We start from the raw sequence: 20,253 nt of genomic DNA on the forward strand, positions 1-20,253 counted from the left end.
TCTAATTATTCTCACCATCCCTTCATTAAGGGATCCTTACAAATTCTCACTTATTCTCTTTTCTGCAACAGCAATTTCAAAAGACTAAGGCCAGCAATTTTTATTCAGGTATAATCAAAAGTAGCAACCTTTGAAAGCCCATCCCTTAAATATTCTGCCTTTCCCATAAAGGTCTTTTGGTGACAATCAGCCAGACAGTGAGCTTATCTACACTTACAGTGATTTGATTGTTGTGCTTGCATTGGCATCTTCCTTACAAGTTTTTCAAAGGAGAACCCTTTGAATGATGGACATTTAGGTAAAGAGTTACATTTTTCCATCATTAGTCTTGTAAAAACCATGATACTCCTCTGCTCTTCTCCCTAAAATATTGTTCTGGAGCCATCTCCACAGCAGAAGGTAAAAGCCCATTCTAAGGTCTCTCTTTTTGTAATTTTTCCATATTCCTCAAAGCACAGAGTTGAATTGACACCATCACTCTGGAGAGTATGATCTGTGTACATCCAAAGGCATTCAGACAGTCAAATAATATTAATTGACTTCAGGTAGCCAAATAACACTAATTATAAATAACTCCCTTAGTGGTAGTCAAGTGTTGACAGCACAGAACACAGCAGGTAGGACCCATGGAGGTTGTTGCCACATCATTTGGAAATCACAGCTGTAAAGGCAAATGCAGCATTTGGTACAATGCAGAAAGGTATTGTGCCAGCCAGGGAGATATCATTTTTCAGATCATTGACATAAAACATGAAAGCACAAGATTAACCCCCTGACATTATATTCAAGCAGTAGTTCACTATTATTCTGTACAAGTCAGTTGCAATCAGAATTTTCTCTATCAGCACACCCTGATCCCTGGAGCCAGTTTCACCCCCAGACATACAGAATAATACAAATTTCTTTATTGGCAAATCTGTTTCAATATTTCACATCACTTGGCCCTACGACATTCACATGCAAAGATGCTAAAGCCATGTAATTTACGTTTGCAAAATGATTTCCAGTTATCCAGTGCAATGCCTGAAGGCATATTGAAATCTCAGGAGACCACAAATTTTGTTCAAACTATCTGCCTTCTAATGACACAGTATGCCTGTTTGTTTTGAGGACTTTTTTTTAGTGTCATGACTTTTGAGGTGAAAGAAGGAAAATCTTGTGTAAAATAAAGAATTAAAACTGGTACATAGCTTAGGCTAAAGAATAGGGGCTATTTAGAAAACTTTGTACCACAGTTGGTATGCAAGATTCTACCATCCTGTTGAGGTGTTTTGATTGTTACATCTATTACCTGTTCTGCTTTCTGCTTAAAAAGAAAACATTTGTTTTAATAGTGACATTCCCATCAGGTGAATAGAAACTTCTTGCTTTTAGTATTTTTTTAAAATCCTGTAATAGTCAGGACACATTAGACTTAAGGGAAATGCAGATCTCTTGCAACACTGCCATGAGAAACAAATGTGAACCAATATCCCCAAGCAGAATTAACCTTGACAACCAAGAATGTTCACCTGTCTTTTGAAGAGAGGTGAAGGACATGATCCAAGCCAGCCCTGATCCAAAAGCTGTATAGTCACATCAGCACAATACCACTTCCTGCTGAAGTAGGTTTGGCTTCTCAGCTACAGTACCAGGCTAACCAAAGGTACATATACACAGCTTCTGACTCAGAACTGACCTGCATTCTTGAACACAGAGCACAAGCAAGGACAGCCCACATCTATCTGCAAAGAAACAGAAATATTTTTTTGTTTGTTTAGGAGAAGGAGAACAGAATTGCTGTCTATACAAGTGGGCAAGTGACAGAAATCAATTAAGCAATGGGATATCTATCAAAGACACTGAATAAGTTTAAACTGAAAAGCAGAATAATGATTCCTACATCACAGTAATGAACTACTAGAATAGCTTCTTAAAAGAAATACTAAGCTTATAAATTTGATTCAGTTACAGAAAGCATTCTATAACACAGTTGGATTGATGGACACAAGAATTCAGAGATTCAGGGTCCTTTTGGTCTGAAATCACAACAGAGTGCTTGTGCAGCATGCCAGAGGGAAACACAGGGTACTCTTGGAAGGCTCATACACAAATTCAGATCTGAAATGTGAGGCTGAAACTCAGCTTTGTAATATTCCTTAGGTAACTTTAAATCAATCTTACTGTTCTATGATTTCTTATCTCTGTTTACTCCAGGCTGATACGTTGCTACATAAGATCCTAGAAGATACTCCACTGAAGTCTCATAAGATCCATAATACTTTCCTTTTCAGCCAATGAAAAATAACTCTATCCTTGGTAGGCCTTTCTTGCATGTTATTCCATTTTTCACTTATGCCTACATACAGGATATTTATTTTCTTCAACACTGATCCTACAGCTTTGCATATTAGACCAGACTAAAAATTCTATAAATCTTACATGCCAGTTGTCATCTGTTTTTCATTGTACACCTCATCATCATTCACTTACCTAAAATTTGCAACAGTAAACCTGTACATTCATATATTAACAAGTTAAGAATTCTTGGCTGAATATTTATTTCAATATTGCCACCTATCATTTTCTCATGGCCTCCTTGGTTGCTGTGTTTAATTTTGGAAGAATTAAGAACTTAAAGTAATTTGAAAATTTACAGAGATGATGGCCAAATGCCATGCAAATACATCATCACTCACAAAAACTTCTTCAGACATTAAAGTTTGATTTTCTTTGCATAATTGTTATTAATCTAAGTGAATACATATAATTTCTATTTACAATGTTCTGGAGACACACTTTCTGTTTCCCACACCTTGAAATTACTGGGTAAGAGCCTGCTCTTTATACTACCCATTGAGAGGGCTCTGGTAAAAAAAAACATTTCCCCCACCATCTCAGCTGATCAATGAACCACCTATTTGTTTATCCTAACTTCCAAGAAGTAGTCTTCTTCATGTGGCCTACCTGAATCAGCGTCTCCAACTCTAGCTGGGTTACACAAACATGCTCCCGAAGAAAGTCAGCCTTCTCTAGTGCAATTGTGTTCTTCTGCTTGCTTTCAAAGGGCTGCTCCAGAGCACGGAAGACAAGTCCTCCTGTCACCAGGTAAACTACCACCACAACAAAGATGGCCACCACTGTCTTCCACTTCATGACTGTTTGCAGGCCTTGAGAAGGTGCTTCCATGGTCGCAATAACAGTGGCTCGGGATGAAACAGAGAGTCGTGGAGTTGGGTAGTGCCCGTTAGTTTTAGGCTCAGGTTCACAAGCTGGCACTGGTGAGGGAACAGCCACTGAAATACAAAGTAAAAAAAATCTTATTCCAGATCAAATCAGAGGGCTTTACCTCAATCTCCATATAAAACTTTCCTAAATACTATTTTCAACACTATTACAGAAACCATGTTATTCACATAGATGCAATTCTTCTCATTTGAAAGGCTCTATGTGCATTTTGTCCAGCCATACACAAGCTGTCTCAAAGGTTTGTTTCACCCGTTATCTCTAGAACTGGACAGGCCAGCTGCATATGCAAAAAAAAACCAGAAAGATACAGAAACCATTTATTCAAAAAGAGCATGAAAATTATAAATTATATAAGGTATATAAAGGTGTATAAATTATACAAGGTTGTGTTTGTTTGGGACACTGCCAGTGATTTATGTCCTTAAATCACAATAATAATTGTATTAGTATTAATAGTGCTAGGAAATTGAACTATTAATGATCAGTGTCACTACCTGGCCTGGTACTGACAGGAACAGAAAATGCTTTGCAAACCACAACACTGTTTGGCACATCAACATAAGCAAGACCATATTATTTACATAGATTCACAAAAACATCACTTCTGCAAATGCTCTTAAAGCCTACAAGCTTCACAAAGTTTAGCGTAAATTGCTCTTCAGTCAAAGCATACTGGATATGTGAGGTCAAAGTCACTCACATGCCAAGTACAGTGATGGACCTCCCAGCTTGGGACCGAGACACCATATAATCCACGTGACCTTAGCAGTATATCAGCGCTTGTAAGTCATGCCTTGCAGCCAAACTTGTTAGCCCAGTCACTGTGTCAAGCTACCAAGGCATCCAAATCAAAACTGGCTCACCTCCAAATACTTCAGTATCTCATCAGCATCATACTTCACCACTCTCTCCTACCAGTGTTAATAATGGCAGGATGAGTCTGGGTTCCTCAGCATCCACTGGTATAATGGTAGCACATACAAGATTTAAAGATGCTGATTTCATTTAAAACTAAATCCCTGCTGTAATCTTACTGTGGTGAAGCTGTCATTAGCCTGTAATTTCTTTGAAACCGGATAGATTTATTTCATATCAGACCTAAATCAGATTACAGTTAAAATACAGTCACTTTAGCTGCATTCTCTGAAGCTATTCCCAAAGTGTCATTGCTGTTTTGCATCAGATCAGAGTGATACTGCAAACCAATTCTATACAATTTGAACATACGAAGTGATTACACCTTGAATCTGAAGTAGGCTTTGAGTCTTTCCCAATAGAAACCATTTTATGATACTGAATAATTTAGGAACTCAACTGTTCACTACAGTCATGGTTTTCTAGAAGGGCTATGTCTCTGAAGTGCTGCAGTGATGACAGAGCTTCCCACCTACTTGCTAACCAATAAACCACTGAAATTTTAGTTGTTCTAACCTTACAGTTAATATTTCTTCTCATTTCTAACTAGGAGTCTCCAAATACTAAATAGATTAGAAAATATCCAAGAACAGATGAAAAGCCTCTGTGGCTGATCTCTTTTGTGTATATCTGAGTTTTCCATCACTCTGTGGCACAGCTGTTTGGTACAAGACCATCAAAACATCATTATGGTTCCCAACACTTATCAGACAGGACTGAGTGGCATCAGACCTGAAAGGATACTTTCTCTTAGTTCCACATATATTTCACATAACTTGTAAGAACTTGGAAAACCAGTGTAAATACTCTGTCTAGCAGCTATCTCACTCTTTACAAGAAGAAAATGAGGTTAGTGACTTGAGCACGTAACTAATTGGAATTCTTTCTTCATGAACCTGTGCTCTCATAAAAGTGCTATCACTGGATTTTGAGCATGGTTTCAACAACCAGAAAAAGATAAGAGTGCTTACTTTTCTAACATGAATGTTCAAAGGGAAAATCTACAGACAGAGAAGTTCAAAGCATAGGTGCCTCAGAAGGACAGCTTCAAATAAGAACCAAAATGCAGAGATGTTCGGCTGGCTTTTGACTATCAAAATATAAAGCGTGGCTTTGCCACTGACCTACATCCTGACAACTATCCTGAGTAATATGCCAACAAACATAGAAGATACTAAAGAAAATAGGTTTTTGAGAGTTTCTCAATTGGTTTAAACTAAATAATACATTTGGGGATTTTTTCAAACAACATACCCAACTCTTTTGTAGTGCGGTCACAATTTTTTATCTGTGAGAAAATGTAAGTCAAGTTTAATGGAGTGTCTTATTTAGTACTTTATTTTCTTCCATGTTCCTGTGTTACATGAGCAAACAGAAATGTATGCGTGTTTTAATGAGAGCATAATACAGTACACTTTGTGTGTTGCTTTCACACGATTCAGCACAGACTTAGATTGAGGTCATATGTACTTACACATTCATAAATCAAACAGCTGCCTTTAGGTTTAATACATGAGTTGATCAAAAATTATAGTGGACATTTCTTCTCCCATATTTGTGGGTCCATCCAAGGAATATAACAAAGTACTTTCAGCTCAAGTAAAAAGGTTCTTTGATGTGCATCTGAAGCTAAATACCACTAAGTTTGCCCCAAAATGCTCATAATATGAGAAGAGGTTTTGTTTAAGGAAGCAAATTATGTTTTCTTCATTTCAGGAACTCAAAATTTTCCATGGAATCTTCTTTATCTTTGTTTTGAAACTAGGAATTTAGTTCAAATTATAAAGTAATCTTATTTTGCAGTCCAGTTTCACTAAGAAAATTCATGAGTAGTTCATCCTTCCTACAGTTTACACAATGAGGACAATCATACATTGGGTTATCAGCACTTTCACATCCTTCCTGATTCACTGCTTAATAAGCCTATATTCCCTCTCCAAGTAGCTTAGAAATATGAGACTTTGTCAAGTATACAAAGTTGCAAAACAGATATATGGAGTACCAAGGCTTGAACATGTCTGAAATGGACACACTCTGAAGATAGTATCAAAAAGCTTCCTGACTGAACAGTGAAAAGGCAAGAAAACGGGCAGCCCACCAGTGGATAACTTAGGATCTTGCATTCCAAGCCTCTGGCTCATGTCCAATTGGAAGTTTCTAGGGGATATGGGTATCTAGTTTTCAACCTTAAAACCTTCCCACAGACTCCCCAAAGTGATTTCAGCTAATAACTGCTTGGGTTAAGATGGCAGGGCTGTGCCTGGAAGTGAGAGCAAGGACAAGAGATATGTTAGAGGAAGAACAGAGGCAATCAGTGTATAAAGTTACCAGCTATATGAATCTCTCATGAATGTGTCACAAATAGAAAATGCATGCAGGTTCATGCTTGAAGGGAAGCAGGTGGATGCCATATGCATGACAGAACTATTGAAACATGGAAGTTTCTGTGCATGAATAACCAAAAAATCACTAAGTAATTAAAAATGTGCATTATGAAGACATGACTAATCATTTCCACCATTTGCTTTGCTTGTTATTCCAGGCCCCCCACCATTCCTATTCTTATTTCTCTCTGTTATTTTAACAGGTTTTGTAGAGACGATCAATTTAGACAACACAATGAATGCTGGATTGTTACACACTAAGCACATTCAAAAATATGACAGTGGTTTAGAAAACATGCCTTTTAAAGCAAAAATCCCAGTAGACAATGATTGTGGTGCCTCTGTGTTTGCGCAGCATACTTGCGTGATGTGGACTAATTAACAGGTGACATTTCAGCTGTGATCAAGAAATGGGACACAAAATCCTGCCTGCAGGCTACGATTACATATGGGGCAGAACACTAGTATTCCTGTCTGTCCTTCTAGGTTGAGGCACCATAATAATAAGCCGTGCTACCTGGGGACCCCAGGATCCATACAGCCATGGACTGAGAAAACTGCTCTCATTGCTGACATGTTTTGCACCAGTTTTGCCTTGGTCCTTCTGCATATCCCCAAAGTGTTCAACTACATGACTTGAGTACTGAAAGTCACTGAGAGCCAGCCACACAAGGGGAATTTCACCCTACTGTTTGTATACCATTTTGCTGCAAACTGCCATTGAAGTGAGAAGCATTACTATTATTTACTGTTCATGACAGCAAAGCTTGACATATTGCTTGTTTGGAAAACATAGAGAGTGTCTCTGAAAATATAGTTTTCAACTGCAGCAGTACCCCACTGGTTCAATGTAACATTGTTTTCCCTAAAGTGGATTCTTTAATGCAGTATTCGTGATGCTGACTTCAGCAACATCTCAGCAGTTTGCTGCAAATGCAGTCAGCAGTGGCTAAGCATTCAACAATGTATTGAAAGAGAGACAGGTAGTTTCATAGTTTCATAGTTTCATTCAGGGTTGGAAGGGACCACAAGGATCATCTAGTTCCAACCCCCCTGCCATGGGCAGGGACACCCCACACTAGATCAGGCTGGACAGAGCCTCATCCAGCCTGCTCTTAAACACCCCCAGGGACGGGGCCTCGACCACCTCCCTGGACAACCCATTCCAGGGTTTCACCACTCTCATGGTGAAGAACCTCCTCCTCACATCCAGCCTGAATCTCCCCACCTCCAGCTTCATTCCATTCCCCCTAGTCCTATCACTACCTGAGATCCTGAGAAGTCCTTCCCCTGCCTTCCTGTAGGCCCCCTTCAGATACTGGAAGGCGACAATTAGGTCACCTCGGAGCCTTCTCTTCTGCAGACTGTACAGCCCCAACTCCTTCAGTCTGTCCTCATAGGAGAGGTGCTCCAGCCCTCTGATCATCCTCGTGGCCCTTCTCTGGACACGTTCCAGCACCTCCACATCCCTCTTGTAATAGGGGCTCCAGAACTGGACACAGTACTCCAGGTGGGGTCTCACCAGGGCTGAGTAGAGGGGGAGGATCACCTCCCTCGACCTGCTAGCCACACTTCTCCTGATGCAGCCCAGGATCTGATTGGCTTTGCGGGCTGCAAGTGCACACTGAGAGCTCATGTTGAGCTTTTTGTCCACCAGCACCCCCAAGTCTCTCTCCTCAGGGCTATCCTCCAGCCAGTCACTGCCTAGCCTGTATTTGTGCCTGGGATTGCCTCGACCCAGATGCAGGACCCTGCACTTGCTCTTATTGAACTTCATGAGGTTGGCCTGTGCCCACCTCTCCAGCCTGTCAAGGTCCCTCTGGATAGCCTCCCTTCCCTCCAGCGTGTCTGCTGCACCACACAGCTTGGTGTCATCAGCAAACTTGCTGAGGGTGCACTCAATGCCACTGTCCATGTCCCCCACAAAGATGTTGAATAAGACAGGTCCCAGGACTGATCCCTGAGGGACTCCACTTGTCACTGGCCTCCACTGGGACATGGAGCCATTGACAGCCACTCTCTGGGTGCGGCCATCAAGCCAGTTCCTTATCCATCTAGTGGTCCACCAATCAAACCCATGTGTCACCAGTTTGGAGACCAGGATGTGGTGCGGGACAGTGTCGAAGGCTTTGCTCAGGTCCAGGTAAATGACATCAGTTGCTCGCCCCTCATCTATTAATTTTGTCACCTGCTCATAGAAGGCAACCAGGTTGGTCAGGCAGGATTTGCCCTTGGCAAAGCCATGCTGACTGTTCCCAATCACCTCTTCACTATTCTTTTGAGGTAAAGACATATTAAACAGAAAGATTGATAATACTGTTAGAAAGAACATAGCACTGGTTGCCCCCAGTTGCTCCTTTCCCAGAGTGAGATGGGGAGAAGGGTTACAAAAAGGCATGCTAGGTTACAAAAAGGTATGAGCAATAAAATCACTGTTTCCTATTATAGGAAAATGATAATGAAACAGAGCAAATGTTCATATATTGTGTTCTCTCTGTCAGTGGGGAGAGAAATGCCAGTAATATGTACCAGAAGGAATTGTGTCTAACCATTGCTTTGCCAGCCCTGGCAGCAGCTTTGAAGAAAATGTTATATAAAAAGCCTCCTGCAATCTTTGTACCTTTTGTCATATATTCACAGCTAATGTTCAAAATTATGATTCTCAGTAAGTTTCACCCCAAAAAATCTACATAATTTTGCTTCATCAGTTATAATTGTAACATACTAATTAATAGCTCTTGGAATACCACAACTGCTTAATTGATTTGGAACACAGTTGTTACAAGCAAACAAAAAAAGCATCCCCATTATTTTAATGTGTCTTTCATTCTTCTTCATTAGAAAATTATTGTTTAGGCAAAAACAAAAAAAACCCTTAAATAGTCTAAATTGGAACATGGCAAAGATTAAGAAATCAATGTGGTCCAAGTTAAGGGCTCTCCTTCTTGTAGAACAAGCTTCCCAGATATGAACGCCTTCACAGAGTGGTGATGCTGGTATACTGGAGATCAGAAAAGCCAAGGGGAACTTAAGCTTCTTCTCTGTTCCTGAAGAGCTTCTGTAGTGGCAGATAAGAAACTTAGCTATGCAATAAGACACCAGAATTAATCTTGCTTTCCACTATGGACACTGTCACTCCTATTTGATAGCAGTTTCTTCCAAAGGATAAATCTTGTGGGAATCTCCTCCAGTTTCTACCCTACATACTACCAGGGCATCGCAAGGAGTGCAAGAGCAGTTGGGTGGGCATCTGGCAGCCAGCCAAGGTCAGCCCATCACAGTTTGCCTAGGAGCAATAAAGTTGAGGTCACAAGTCAGACTGCATTGTTCAGCACTGTTTTTCCTCTGAGTCTTACAAGTCACAAGGCCTGTACAGATTTTGATGAAAAAGTCATCAGTCCATTACAATCATGCCCTAAGAATAACAATGCATATCAGCACTTAAACTATGATGAAGAACATGATTTACCTACAGAGAGAGGAAGCAGCCTTCCAACAATAATGCCTTTGTGTCACTCTCCTTTGGAGTTGGGTCAATATACAACAAAAACATTAATTTGTCTTGTAGAGTGGATTTGATTGATTCACTTTTTATCATCTTTCATTCTCATTTTTCCTCCCCACGCACACACATAAGCATTTTATTTCACTCATTTTCTGGACTCACTTAATAAAATGGATGTTAGCAGCATACATTCTCATCTAAAGCTAAATGTCAAATTCATTAAATATTTCATGCTGGCAGGAAGTGCCTGCACTCCTTACCAGCAAAGGGAAAGCAGCAACACAATGTGAGATATCTGACTGACAATTTTTTAAAGTGTAAGAAAATCACAGTCTGCTTGCTGATGTTAAATGGCTGGATTCTGGGTAGACTTGCTTGGTTGGATTATTTATTAATCTACTTGTGCTTAGTTGAACAAGTGTGTAAAAGATTAAAAGATCTGTGCAATTACCATTGCCCTGAGCTATGGCGTGTTCTTTTTCTTTGTTTTCAAAGCATTTTGTCAGGCCATTAAAACCTCTCTGGTATTCTGTCATTGCAGTCCAGCAATTCTTAACCTACTCTCTCAAAAGAAATAGAGAAGTATGTACAAGAAAAATTCTATTTCAGTCAAGAAAGTATAGTAAGAAAGAGAGGAGGGTCTGGGTATCATTTTTATACTTACTGTATTTCTGCAGGTACTGCCATTTCTAATTCTAAATACTTTAAAGCACAGAAGAATGGCAGTTCAAGCATGCATCTCACAAGGAGTTTCAAAGAAGGGAAAGGAAAAAACCACAATGGCTGCTTAGAAAAATTTTACATCTGCAGAAATAAAATCTCAATGCTCTTAACCATATAAAACCCAGAAAATCTTACTATGCCAACAAAGCCAATCCTAAATCAATTTTTACATATGTCCTTGTTAATAGTTGCTTATTATTTATTTTCTAGAGAATAAACTCTTCAGAACAGGGGCCACAGCATCAGCAATGTTTACGACAGGAGTGCAGCTGCACTGACTATATTGAAAATGGCAGTACGATCTGTCTTTGTTTTTACATTCATTCTGGGAAAATCTGATGCCAAACAACACTATTTTTCCTTGCTCTTTCATGTGAGGAATTCAAAAGTACTTTTAGGCTCCTTCTTGCAGACTGATCTAACTTTCATTAGTATAGTGCTGAGCTTCTGTTCTTAAGCAGGACATACTTGGTTCTAAACAGTGCTGTTTCAGATCATTTCAAGTTCACAGTTTCCTTAGGCTACCCCAGCTCAGAGAGCAGCACTCAACTCTCACTAAATACAACTGTGTAAGTGTAGCCTAGACAAAAAATAAATTTAAAAATGTACTTGCCTAAGATCACACAACAAACAAGAAGGCTGGAGTAGAAATCCACTCTCCTACTCACAAACTTGTGTGTTGTAAGACTTACAGAAAAAGAGCCACTCCTATTTTGGGCATCTGTACTTTATTTCTTTAACTTTATGTCCATTTCTGGCTTCTGCACAGTCTTTCATGTGACAGTTAGAAACCAGCAAAGATGAAGGTACGCTTTTCACTCTTCAGACTAATAGAAAATGGAAGCAAAATCTGAATGGAATGGAAAAGGCTGCTTTATTCAGCATCTTTCTCCACTTACCATCAAAATATTGCAGGGTGACTAAAGACTTACATGGTTCATTGAAACTGAGCATTAAGAGCATACAAATATAGAATGAGAGAATGAGTTAGCAAACTACAGAAAGCAAACACTGGACCTGTATTTAACAAATACTGGAAATATCAATCTCTTCCTTCAATCAGTTTTGACTGATCTCTTATCTTGGTTTGAACTAGAGTAAATTAAGCCCCATCACACATTCAAACATCATTTGTCCATGACACAGAATTATTATCAACGTAGTCATATTTTCAATATTCCACTTAATTTTCACTGCAACTTTACAAATTATTATCTTAATATAAATGAAAATGTTGTTTGGGATAAGTGTAAAAATGTGGACTGCAGTCTCACAAGGGAAAATAAGCTACTAATTGAAGACAGTGATGAATTCTTCCCTAGATCCCTTAAGGATAGGGCAAGAAGAGCCATTAAGCGTAGGGCAAGAAATAACTGATTAATATATACCAGGGAAGTAGGGGATTACATATTAGGAAAACATTCTAGCTACAAGGATAACTAAGCATAGCAACAACCATCAAGATACTGAAATCACCTTAATTGGAAATACCTAAGAACAGGGCATAAAATATCTACCAGAAACCTTTAGGTTAGTGATTTCAGTCTGGGTCCTGCATACCTCTATGGACTCAAGAAGAAAAGCTGTCAGTGAAGGGTAACAAACAGCCTAATGTTGCACACTTGTAATCATCATTCAGAATCTGTAAACAAAGTGGTAAAATGCCAAGTGTATAAAAAGGTGGGTTTTTTTAAAAATCAATCATTAATCTTGACATTCTAGTCCTGACTCACAGTGGGAAAATGCTCTTGATATCTTTTCCCTCCCTTTCTGTGTAAGATACTCAAACACATCTCAACATTCCGCTTTGCATTAGTTCTGCCAGTCTATTATGATATTTCATCATTATCTAAATATCTCAAAGCATTTCACAAATAATAGATAAATCCCTGTGACACTGAGGAAAAACAATGCTGTCTGTGTTCACAGTTTGTCTCATGTAAACACTGCTGCAGAGATTTTAGCAAATTAATCAAATTCAGGAGTAATTCTAAAAGTTTACAACACGGTCTTTGTCCTACGTGCATCAAGCAGGTACCATGACTTTCTCTTTTCCACTATACGTAACAAAACACTGGTCTGTTTGTTACAAGATTAATAGACAGCCATAAATCAGACTCCTTTCTTTTGCTGATTGTAAAGGGAAAATGTTACCCATGTTCAAGCTGCTCTTGCGGATTATTTACAAGAACTTTCAGATTCTGAAGCAGCTTCTCTGCTGTCAGTGCCTGCCCATGAACCTAAAATTGGCTGCCCAAGAATTACCCTCTGGCAAATACAGCCTTAGCGCTCCTGTCTCCTGAGGCTATGCAAATGGCAGGGAAACAATAGGAAGCCCAAAGCTGGTTTGTGCAGGGATCAAGCAGATTTAAGCCACTGACATTAAAAAGAAACAACCTGCAAAAGTCACAGTCATGGGATGCTGGGATACTTGCCCCTCCCTCTTCCCTCTCCCAGACATTGCACTTTTCTAAGGCATACGTGACAGCTTGCTGGTTGAAAGAATGGATGTGCTAAGGCAGGACATGAACTCCAGGAACAGCTGAAAGCATCTTTGTTGTTTTTTTTTCTTCCTGGTTTGGCTCTAGGACAGCAGTCCTGGGGGATTCCTAGCTAACGCTTATTGGCATTAACATGAAGATGCACTGCTACTGACACCATTTGTAGCACTACTTACAGAGCTGCCAAGTCCAGATGATTACTTGAGGGAGATTTGTCTTGTGCTGGAGTGAGATTGTACACTGCTGTAGGGCAGTTCAAATTTTGTTTCCCTTGGTTTGCTTTCTCTCTTGACTTATTTTCCACCGTGCCCTCCTCCAAATCCATACATCTGCTCTTGTCCCTCACTTCTCTCCAACCACTCTGGCAATGTGGGAGGCAGCATACCTGTAACTCCCTGCTCAGTTCCTCTTTTCAGCACTCAGCACTCAGCTACCCTCCCTGTTGCCTCTGACACTTGAGCCGAGAGCAAAGAGCCAAGAACATGCTCACAATGTGGCAGGACTCATCAATGAAAATCATGTATAAGAAAATGGAAAACAGAGTAGAAGAGCATTACAGTGAGAAGCAGGAAGAACTGAGGGGAGATTAAAAATGATTGACAAGAGCAAGTCCCAAATAAGGAGCACTCCTGCTTCAAGACTGGTGACTATGTTTGTTCCAACACATTCACTGGCAGCAGTACTATCATCCAGTTTATGAAGCTATTTATAGAGAAACTGAGTACAGAGAAACCCAAGATAAATTCTTACCTTTACCTTTCTGAAATAAGATTAAACTCAACAGATCACTGATAAAACTCGTTCCCCTAGCATTAAGTCAGTATTTCTTGTTTAGGAGTTCTAGTTCACGCAGACCTCTGCTCTGTCAAGAGCCAAATAGGAAGCAAGCACTCTCTTAGGTGAATAGCCAAGGAACAGACCTTTCATGAATAAGGTCAGAAAAACACTCTAACCCCAGAATAAGAATAATAACAGCACTAATTGCTCCCTTTCAAAGAATTCCTGGGAGACCCTTAAAGATGTATCTGCACATTAATGACAAAACCTCAGAGCTCATACTGATTTCCTCTGTATAGACAAGAAGTACAAATTTCTACATCAGTCCAGTGGTGTCTGGCTAATAATTGAAATCTACAGCAATTCAAGCCAATTGAATTCAAGCAAATTTCATTAATAACTCACCATTTGAATTAAGTGATAGTTTCTCAAATGTTGTGGACAACAGCAATAAAAGTCAACCTTTCATCATATAGTCAGAAATCTTGTAAGAAGCGCTTCCATTAGGCTGTATTTTTAGTTCACTGGAGCTATACTATTTGCATATCCTGGGAACACAGTCTATTTAGTGGTCTTATCTTCCCATACACAGTAACAGTCTTAGTTAAAGAGGAAGTGGAAGCAAATGGAAGCTAAAGAGACCCATTATGCAGCTCATGGCAGTATGTAATAGAACAGACAAACAGTGTCATGAGGACGCTGGTCAGGCACACAGAGCCCCAGCTCAATGCCAGGCTGATTCTGGCTGCACAAAACAGGCTTGTAGTTTGCTATATAGTATACAATATATGGTATTTTGGTAATAAAGAGTCTGCTACAACAACTAAATTACACAAGACTTTTCTTATGCTCAGCTTATATTCAGATGGTGCAGTAGAAGTACAGCTGTAATTTGAACTATGATAACACTTCACAGCTACACAAGGACGGCATCTGCTGATACTGTATGGTCTCTAGCATCTCACAATGTGTCACAGCAGTGCATTAACAGATCAGACTTAAGAAAGAGACAGCTGTGGCTTTCTAATCAGTTGTGCTGATAATTAAACTTCACTTAAACCAAAGTATGCCTGCACAGTGTACAGGAGGTGGACATGAACTCTCCTGCATTCAGAGCTGGTGAAAGTAAAAGAAATCACTACTAACACTGCCAAGCTCAAAGTAGTATTTTATAACTTTCAGTAGAGCTGCACTAACCAGGATGTTGTAACTTCTTGTAATCCCAAAGCATGCACAAATTGAGAATTAATCCACCAGGAAAGAAGATGCCTGTCCTAAGTTCTCCTAGTGAGAAGCTACCTAACGCTGCTTGAGCTGAAGTTCAAAATGTGAGTAGGAGTAACACTGGTCTCATTTCTTTCCTTTGCTGCAGTTTGGAATATATCCCATGAGGGTCAATACAGATCTGCTCAAATTGGTCAGTGCAGCCAGGAGAGAGATTCTGCTGACCCTAAACCAGAGATCTATTGAAAGTTCTCCAGGCTCCACAAACCATATTTGATTCTATCTCCCTCAGCGATAGCAGGTCTTAGAAACTTGGAATATCTCTGTACTTCAGATACCTATTTAAGTGGTTTAGTTTCTAACTAATTCACAGGCAAATGGCTTAATTCAGTTGTTCATTCATAGTACATAATACCAACTAAGAGGTCCTCAGATATTCTAACTGGCTTTAAACTGTTGCTCCACAAGGGCAGAACTCTCATTATTATATATACCAGGCCTCTGTAAATGTCTCAGCTGCCTTAGGTCCCCTAAATGGCAGCAGATTCACATTTTTGAAAGCTTAATTGACAAAAAATGACTGGTAGCATTGAGAAATCCAGGTCACAAGGTTATATGTTAGTGTATAATTATAACCCAGTAATGAACTCTGCTTCTCATGAAGGCAGACTACTGTGGCTCTGATGTTTCTTTAGCCATCATGACCACCGCTACCCAAGGATATCTGCATGACTTCTTCTTGTGCAATCCAAACTTAGAAATCTTAACATTTAATTAGTGAGTTAAGCTGGACAATTGTATTTGATATGAGAGAGTTGATTCCTTCATTTCAGCTGGGAGTTTGTGCAGTACCAATTTTTTATTAATTCTTTCATCATTGAGGTTTTTCACACATATTAGCTAGTGGCTGCTTTTTCACAGTATCACAGTATCACAGTATAACTAAGGTTGGAAAGGACCTCGAGGATCATCGAGTACAACCTATCAACACAGACCCCATGACTAGACCATGGCACCAAGTGCCACATCCAATCCCCTCTTGAATGCCTCCAGGGACTGTGACTCCACCACCTCCCTGGGCAGCCCTTTCCAATGACGAATGACTCGCTCGGTGAAGAACTTCCTCCTCACCTCGAGTCTAAACCTCCCCTTTTTGTTCCTTTAAAAATCTGAAAGGATAAAAACCCTGACAACTTTACAGTAAACAGAGCCTACAGGAAAGACTACAATAAGTGTAGTCATAGGATAAGGTGTAATGGTTTTAAAGTGGAAGAGATAGGGTTATGATTAAATATTAGGTAGATATTCTCTAATGCAAGGGTGGTGAGACACTGGAACGGGTTGCCCAGAGATGTTGAAGTATTCAACACCAAGTTGGATGAGGCTTTGAGCAACCTGAGCTAGTGGAGGTGTCCCAGCCCATGGCAGGGGTGTGGAACTAGATGATCTTTAAGGTCCTTTCCAACACAAACCATTCTATGCTCTATGATTCTGTGACAAGCCATCAGTATATATTTCACATCATGCCAGTACTATTATATTACAGTATCAAGTAAGACAGAAATAATAAAAGGAAGTTCAACTGACAGGACAGAGGAAATGGCATTACGTTACACCAGGGGATGTTTAGGTTAGGCATTAGGGAAACTTCTATACCAAAAGGGTTATCAAAGACAGGAATAGTCCCAAGGAAGGGGTTGAAATGCCATCCCTGGGTACATTTAAAAGCTGTCTAGATAAGGTGGTCAAGGACACAGTATAGCAGTGTCCCTGGCAGAATTAGATAATGACTGGACTTTATCTTAGACATCTTTTCCAACCATGGTGATTCTGTGATTCTCTGAATCCAAGTACCCTCTTAACAGTGATCAATGGATCTTAGGAATCTTAGTGGCACAAGACTAAGGTGCCAAAATTCTCATCCAGTAAAGCCAGTAACATGTTGTTTTTTCTTCCTAGGGAAGAGAAGATGAGTCAGTCCTGCTGAGATATGAACATATGGCTCTAACAAATCTAGGTACTCAAAGCTTGATGCTCAAAGCACTGTGATGATCCTGTAGGATAGTGATGCCAAAATAACTTTTATTGTTCTGCAAGATGACCATAGAATCAAAGAATAATTTAGGTTGGAAAAGACCTTCAGTAACACTGAGTCCAACCATTAACCTAGCACAGCCAAGTCCACCACTAAAACATGTCCCTAGGCATCACATCTACACATCTTTTAAATACCTCCAGAGGTGGTGACTCAACCACTTCCCTGGGCAGTTCTCCCAAAAGCAAACTCCACCACTGCAGGTAGCATCAGTTTTCAAGAATTGCCCAACGGACTTTTCATTTCAAAAGCCTATAAATGGATTACTCTCATACACAGCAAAAAACAGCATTAGTCCTCTTCACTGAAACAGAAATTCTGTCTTAACCTCTCCCACTGCTGGCAGTTCTACTACTCTCCCTGCCTTAGTCTTATAGCTTCATATTGCCTTTGATTATTTCCAATCCCTTTTTCTCACAGTAAAGATGACATCTTAATGACACCCTACCCTTCATCTTTCTTACTTTGACTAGAGTTCAATCATTCCTTACTATTACTAAGAAAGCTGCCATCCAGACTTTTACTCTGGCAATTTCTTATAACTAACTTTATTTTTATTAATCCTTCATTGTTGCATTTCTAGGGCATCCTAATGACAGCAATGTTGAAACTAATAGCTCTCTGCTGTCTATCTTTCTCTCCTGCTAATTCAGTCCCATCTTCCTATCTCTTATCATATTAGGGCCCACCAGTATTTATCTGTCTCTCCTGCAGGCTCCATATAAGCCTTTAGTAAAGTTATGTTTTCTTCCTTTTATTTTTTTTTTTTACCAAACTCTTCAAATTTTCCACCTTACTGTATTTGGCACTGTTGCACCTACCTCATGCACTGACAGGAGTGCCTTCCTGTTTATGCATTTCCATTCTCTTTTAAACCTCTCTTTAAAATAAACTAGTTACAGTTGTTCTATAACTCGTGCTTAATATACATAACTGAGTCTTGGTCTATTGGATGATTCAGCAGTCAACACAACTTTTGATCAAATAGCACATGGTCAGCACCATGCTGACTATGGGTCATTTGCTGGGATCAGAGCTACTTTTTTACATATTATAATTTTCCACAGCAGTCTTCTTCGACTGATCTACTAAGAACAGACTTACTAATGCAGAAAGATATTGTCTAACTCACAGTTGCACTCCATTTCTTTTCATACATCTTCTCAAAAACAGAAGACAGCAATGCATACCCTCATCCTACTTATCTATGCCTTTATAATCAAGTTTGCCTTCTGCATTGGTCTCTTTGAATGAAAGGACAGGAAAAAAACAGGAACTGCAGCAGTCAGTAACACTCTTAAGGCAGCATCAATTTAATTCACACTGAGTAGCTGATGCTGAAGATTTCTGCAACAGTTATCAAGGGATAATCCAATCCTGATACCTGCACAAAGGCATTTGAGACCCAGCTCAGCTGTTCCACATAAAGGTATTCAGTTCTGCCTGAGGTGTCTCAGGTGAAGTGAGAAATCCTGTGTGGCAGGCAACATAGAACCTATGGAGGACAGGAGCACCTCTAAAGCAGCAGCTGGGGAATACCAAAAAAAAAAAATTCTACATAACTCTAATGGAAACCCAATTGAGTCTCCACTGTCTGTAAAGAAACACAAGTTACACTATTTTCCTCCAGTTACAAAGTGCAGAGAAAACCTTATTTCTTAATTTATGGAATCTATGTATGATGTTTTGCTCCCTCCTAATTGTTTTAGCATTTGATTGCAATACATATGCTCTTCTCTCAATAGCAGATCTTAGATTGCTCTAAACAAGTTAATTATATTTCACAACACCCTGGTGCATTAGAGAAGTATTAATATTCCTGTTTTGCAGTCAAGGAAAAAGGGAGGGTAAGGAAAACAAAGGGTAAGTGGCTTACTGAAGGTTAAACAATAAGTCAGTGACAAAATCTGAAGAGGAACTCCAGATGCTCGACCACAGCTTGAATTCCCCGATGACACCACCTCCCATGCTAAATGTAAGGATGATAATAAATGCATGATTTTAGGGTTCCAAACTGCAGAAAGCCATCTTACACAAACAATGTCTTTGTGGAAGGACATAGGAACTTGTATCCAAACTTGAGAGTTCCAAAATATCAATGTAACATCTACCTGACAGTAAAAGAAATGCAGGCACAAAGAATGGGTAAAGACTAAACTTCATTATCTGCCTACTAAGAGCGCCATCAAGACAGACATCCTTCCCTTGAAAAAGACATCTCACCATCACCCTGCAAGAAAGTCATGCTTGGGGATAATTTCTGAGCATATTGGGAAAAGTCTCATCTATCATTTTCTACAAAGGAATAGCAATTTTAGGTAGATAATTTGTCGGAAGAAGAAACTGATGTTGCTGTAGCATCCACATGTCTCAGGATGAGGGACTCACTGTGGTTTGGGTACTGTATAAAAGCATATGTGCAAAGAGATTCCAAACCAATTTAAGCACGGACAACAGGTGGATGTAACAAACAGCAGGAGGAATGCAGAAAAGAGGAGATGAGAACAACAGTGTCAAGAACTAATGTCTTTATGCTATTGTAATCCCAGTCTTATTATCTGAAAAGTATAGCTGGGAAGTTGTACAAGGTGTGAAATTCAAAATCTGGTCTTTCACTAATTTCAATTATCAATGCTCTACCTGAATTGCACCAAATGGGAGAAGCAAAAGATAGTGATAAGCAGATCAAGTGTTTTACGATAGTATATATCCAGCCTGATTCGATCAGTAATACAAATGGCAGGCTTGGTTTTCAAACATAAAGCCAGGTAATGTGAGATCCTATACCCCTACTCAGTGTGTCCATCTCTGTCTAAAACATCCAGGAGGCTTTAAACTCTTTTCCTACACCATTCACTTGCTGCATATGAATAGTAGTTTTTTTTTAGTAAATATGTGAGA

The 20,253-nt window shown here is 39.6% G+C and overlaps 1 protein-coding gene across 1 annotated transcript in view; it reads right to left on the reverse strand.

Annotated features, from left to right (window-relative positions):
• Positions 1-20,253, reverse strand: part of KCNK10 (potassium two pore domain channel subfamily K member 10) — a 52,058-nt gene that overhangs the window by 27,656 nt on the left and 4,149 nt on the right. Inside the window, exon 2 of the mRNA XM_068148724.1 lies at positions 2,947-3,275. Coding sequence (XP_068004825.1) covers positions 2,947-3,275 — 329 coding nt within the window. The remainder of the gene's footprint in view (positions 1-2,946; positions 3,276-20,253) is intronic.

This window comes from Melanerpes formicivorus, unplaced genomic scaffold (assembly GCF_026170545.1).
Source record: "Melanerpes formicivorus ecotype bairdi unplaced genomic scaffold, bMelFor1.0.p_v2 SCAF_17, whole genome shotgun sequence".
Classification (NCBI taxonomy): Eukaryota; Metazoa; Chordata; class Aves; order Piciformes; family Picidae; genus Melanerpes; species Melanerpes formicivorus.